General features: G+C 45.3%; 1 protein-coding gene across 1 annotated transcript in view; it reads left to right on the top strand.

The window, feature by feature from the left end:
- CPTP (ceramide-1-phosphate transfer protein) overlaps positions 1–3,074 on the top strand; it is a 3,573-nt gene extending 499 nt beyond the window's left edge. Inside the window, exon 2 of the mRNA XM_019511831.1 lies at positions 399–3,074. Coding sequence (XP_019367376.1) covers positions 399–921 — 523 coding nt within the window. The 3' untranslated portion in view covers positions 922–3,074. The remainder of the gene's footprint in view (positions 1–398) is intronic.
- Positions 3,075–4,848: the final 1,774 nt, after the last annotated feature.

The following is a 4,848-nucleotide window of genomic DNA, read 5'->3' on the forward strand; positions in this document are numbered from 1 at the left end:
GGGGGGGGGGCGGTATTTTCTGCCCTAAATAGACTCCCCCCTGCTTTGTGTTTGGCCCCCCTCCTCTCATCTGCTGCTCCTCCTTTGTTCCAGCTCCTTCTCGAGCAGGTAAATACAGTAATAAATACCCAAGTCTCTGAAACAGGGAGCTACTGAGCCCATGGGTGTGATGGGAAGCAGCCAGGAGCCTACAAAGGCTGTGCCTCTCTGCCCTCAAGAGACAGCGCTGCTGTATTTTCCTGTATATATTCTCTTCCTCCCTGTTGTGGCCTGTCCACTAAACTCGGCTCAATCTCAGAGCTTTGGGGGTTTTTGTATTGCTGTTGCTGCTGTTTCAGCGGCGTTTCTCCAACTCCCTCTTCCTGTTGTGTAATGAGGTTTTTGTGGTTTGACCATAGGTTTCTGAACAGCCTGGGCACGATTTTTTCCTTCGTGTCAAAAGATGCGGTGACCAAAATACAGATCATGGAGAAGTACCGCAGCAGCGACCAGCAGGAGAAATACGAGACTCTTCAGTCCATGGTGGAGTACGAGTTGGCCAACGGCCTGGTCGGCCTCAAAAACCGAGGGGAGTGCCCGGAGTCAGGCTGTCGCACCATCTTGCGCCTCCACCGAGCCCTTCACTGGCTGCAGATGTTTCTTGAGGGGCTGAGGACCAGCCAAAAGGACTCCAAGACGTCTGTGATCTGCACAGACTCGTACAATGCCTCCTTGGCAAACTACCACCCCTGGGTTATTCGCAAGGCCGCCACGCTGGCTTTCTGTGCTTTGCCCACCCGAAACGCATTCCTGGAAAACATGAATCTTGGCACTCCCGAGGAGGCGGTAGATATGCTGGGGGAAGCCTTACCTTATGTCTGCAAAGTCTATGAGATCACAGAGGAGCTGTATGCGAAGCATAAAATGCTCGACCTTCCTTGATGGGGGGGGAGAGAGGGTGGGGTTTGATTGCATTTTCTCCGTAGTGTGACTTGCAAGGACCCACGCTCCTTATCGCTGTGCACACATGTAAACTAGAACCTGCTGATATGCACTAAAGCTTGGGGTCTTTCCTCTTCTGTTCCACTGTCATCTCTCATATATTGCTAATAGACTGCAGCCAAATCTGAGTGCTTTTCTTGAGTCTCATGATAGCATCCATGTTTTGGCTGCTGTTTTGTTGAAAGAAACAGAGAGATCATTCCAAAGCTATATGATATTGCTCACGCTTCAAGGGATCCTTCGTCTCTCTCCTGTCCCCTGGGTTCCTTTCCAAACTTTATCTGATTTTTTTTTTTTTTTTTCTTCTCCTTCTAGTTCTTTAGAAAACTGGATGTAGGACCCGGAAATGAAGGATCACTAAATTTTTACCTTGAAGCAGGAATGCTGGGGAGGTCTGTTCAGCCTACTATTCAGGGACAAGGGAGAAATCCTTGGGACATACCAGGGCCTTGAATTTTGCTCTTTAGTTCAATGCACTTTTATTCCTGGGCTCTGGTAACTGTAATGCTTTCTCTTGGAAGAAGCAATTGAGCATAGATCTCCTTGAAAATTGTTTGTCATTAATAGCAGATCATTCTTACGTGTTCTCCTCTGCTTTCCCCTCCCCTCAAAAAGAGTTCAGGAGCACTGAATTGTGATAGTGTAACACAGTTGTCTCTTCGTTTCTATCCTGGCTCTGACATGCCTGCAATCCTTTTCTATTCCTTCTTTCTATCCCCTCTTGCTCTTTGCTGTTCTGAGTTGAGGAAGCAGCTTTAGTGTATGCTGCATGATACTAAACTACAAAACTGTGCAGAGTTTTATGCATTTTGAGGACTGTATATATAGACGCTGCATAACAATATAATAAGCTTGAGGAAACAAAGGGAATGCTGGAGGCTTGGAGAAACAATGTCTTGAGCTTGTTGGGATGATTGTAACTTGTGCTATGTATCAAATCAGTGTGTGCGGCTTCTTCCCCCACCTCTTGCCAAAGCTGTAATGGTTTCCAGACCAACTAAATGTTAGGTTTTAAACAAAAGGCAAATATTCATGCAAGTTCTATTGCTATTTTAGTGTGGATTCCCGTTTGCTAAAGTATAGGATAAATAAGAAGGGAAGTGTAAATAAGGCAGTGTACGTGAATTTGGAAAGCCCTGGATGTGTTTTGTATTCTGAGAGCCACTACCAATACCTGTGTTCTGAAAACCACTAAAACAAAATAACCCTAGACACTAGAATGGCTGCTGATTTATTCTGTGGGACACAGGAATTCAGTATTACCTCACAGGGTTCAGTCTAGTTAACATTGTTTTCTGTTAAATTACATAAAATAACTTGCTCCCACAGAGCGCTGTCATACAGGAATGCCTCCCACTTTCAGATGTTGGAAGGCCTGTGTGACCTTTGGTTTAATGCAGAGCACGCGGTCTTGAACGGCTGGGTAATTAGCAGCTTAGCTTGTTGATTACAAATGAGACCAAACCCTTAACTGATGTTTGTAGAAAGCACCTCTGTCTGGATGATTGGTGTCTCTCTATGGAAAACTGTTTAGCTAAGTGACTTGGAAAAGGAAGGTTTTCCTGTCTAGTGCCAGCCATCATAAATACCTCTTAACCATGGTAGGTGTGTGTCCATGCTCTAAGGAAGCTCTGTGAAATGTGTTGTTCTCCTTCCATATGAAGATTTTTGACCTTTAAAAATGCTGCTTTTGCACACAGTGCCGTGGAGCAAATTATGCATGAAGACAATCCAGGTAGCTCCATGTGCCACCTTTTAAGAAACACTCGGGGATGTTTTATTCTGTGATAGTCAGCATAAAAACTTTCTCAGTTCAGCCTCTCCTGATGAGAGGCAGCTGGTAATTTGGGGGCATATTGTGTTGCTTATTGATGGGTTTTGTGCCATGTATTGCCCGGAAATGAATGTAATGTTTGTGTTCTGCGGGATTAATACAAAGACAGCAGTTTTACCACGTACAGGTGGTTTGTTTGTTCTCCGTTGATATGTCCAAGCTAAATACTCATCTTGTCAGACCAAAAGTTTAAGGGCAGGAGTTGAAACATAACTTACTTGCCTTGTTTTTTCCCATTAAAGTCGGCCTGTCGGTGCTACATCTCTGTGTGCTGTTTATATTAATTCCCCTTTTTTATTCAGGGTAGGCGGTTTATATATTGGGCTGCTTCAGAAATGCACCCTTACAAAAATACACAAGGCAAGCTCCTGGCTGCCGTCTCGGTAACATCTCTAGCCCGCTCCTCTGTGCGTGTGCTGCTAAATGAGAACTGCACAGCTTTCAGCACTGCAACTGTCCTTTGCTTGCTGCACTCTGCCACTTGTCTAAGATCTCTTGGCCACTTCAGCTCCCCTTGCCTCTGTTCATAATTGCTCATTAATGGTGGAGCCTGGCAATTGGTGCAGATCCCCACTGACTTCTGAATGTGGCTGTCTGCAGGTCAGAGCCCAAGCCTACCAGAGGGTTTGGTGGCCCACTTTGAAGCAGGGACTGTTGCACAACAAGCAGAGCTACAACTGCAGGGATGAGTGCTCCTTTTTAAAGTCAGGTTGCAATGAGAAATGCAGAACCCTTAGTTCAGAGATGATAAAAAGGTAAGTCACAAAAAATTATTAGATCCAAAAAAAAAAAATTTGGTTGCAATGAGTGCACTAGTACACCAGAGGGAGCTTATTAGCTGAACATTTTGGAAGAGGAGGCTGAAGAACTGAGCAGCTATCTGCTGCTTCTGTGCATGTTGCCCTTGAATCAGCCACGTGCTAAATTACTCCTGCTCCCCCACAAGTTTGTGCTTAGTCTTCAAGTCTACCTTGCACACTTGAACCATGAACTCTGATTCACACTGCTCCTGTTCCTACCTTTGCACCCTGGACTTTTCTTGAAGGGGCAACAATGGTTCAAAGAAACCTCAGTAAGGAGCTTGCACTGCTGCCATCAAGCAGTGTACAATAACTTCCCCTTCAGCTCAGGAAGCCTACAATTTAGTTTGCTCTCACAAGATGAGACAACACAGGAATGAACCCAACATCACGTCCCTAAACCACGTAAGGAAAGCAGCGTTTCAGTCCAGAAGCGGAGACTAGTGCCTCTGCTTTAATACCAGGGCATAAATAAAAGCTGAGCAAATAAAAAGAACAGTGGACCTGGGGGCTAAGTCCAGAGGTTCTCAGTATGATCAGTCTTACCGTGATGTGAAGCCGATGGAAAAACCTCGGTCCTAAAGTTGATGCACTGGCATGCTCTAAAACATACCGTATTATTTCCATTACAGATGTAGCAATGCCATAGGAGAGAAATATGCCCAACATCTCTTGTAAAAAATAGCAGCACCACTTACTTTCCCACTGCACAGTGAAGCTGCCTGCCCAAGCATATTCCAGCAACAATCGAGTGAGGTTCAGAAGTCCGTGGGCCGCAGTCTCCTAGACGTAAAGAGAAAAAGTGTTTGAGATTCCTCCTGCCTGTGACTGTAGCTCCTACCCTGACCCTGGGTCACTGAGTGCATCAATCTACCGCTCTTTTAAAAATAAACCTCAACCATATTGCACTGCAGGTCACCTTTACGTAGAGTTTTTTTCCCAGTGCAATTTGAAAACCAGCAAAGGCTGCGACATAGGGAGCTTTAGCTGCAAAATGAGTCTTTGTGCCTTTGGATGAATAGGCTCAAAGAATCTGGGGATGGGAGAATAAATTCGGTACCTTGGGAAGAACTTGAAAGGTTGTGGACTAATAGGTCCCAATGAGAGTGAATAGCCAGGATGAGGAGAGAGCATCTGTAACAGGAGAAACGCGCAGTGCGTCCCTGGAGAAGCTGGCTGCACTTAATGGCAGTATTTAATGTTTGACTCCATGTCTTCACAACAACTATTTTA

This window comes from Gavialis gangeticus, unplaced genomic scaffold (genome assembly GCF_001723915.1).
Source record: "Gavialis gangeticus isolate Ggan-Ray unplaced genomic scaffold, GavGan_comp1, whole genome shotgun sequence".
Taxonomy (NCBI): domain Eukaryota; kingdom Metazoa; phylum Chordata; order Crocodylia; family Gavialidae; genus Gavialis; species Gavialis gangeticus.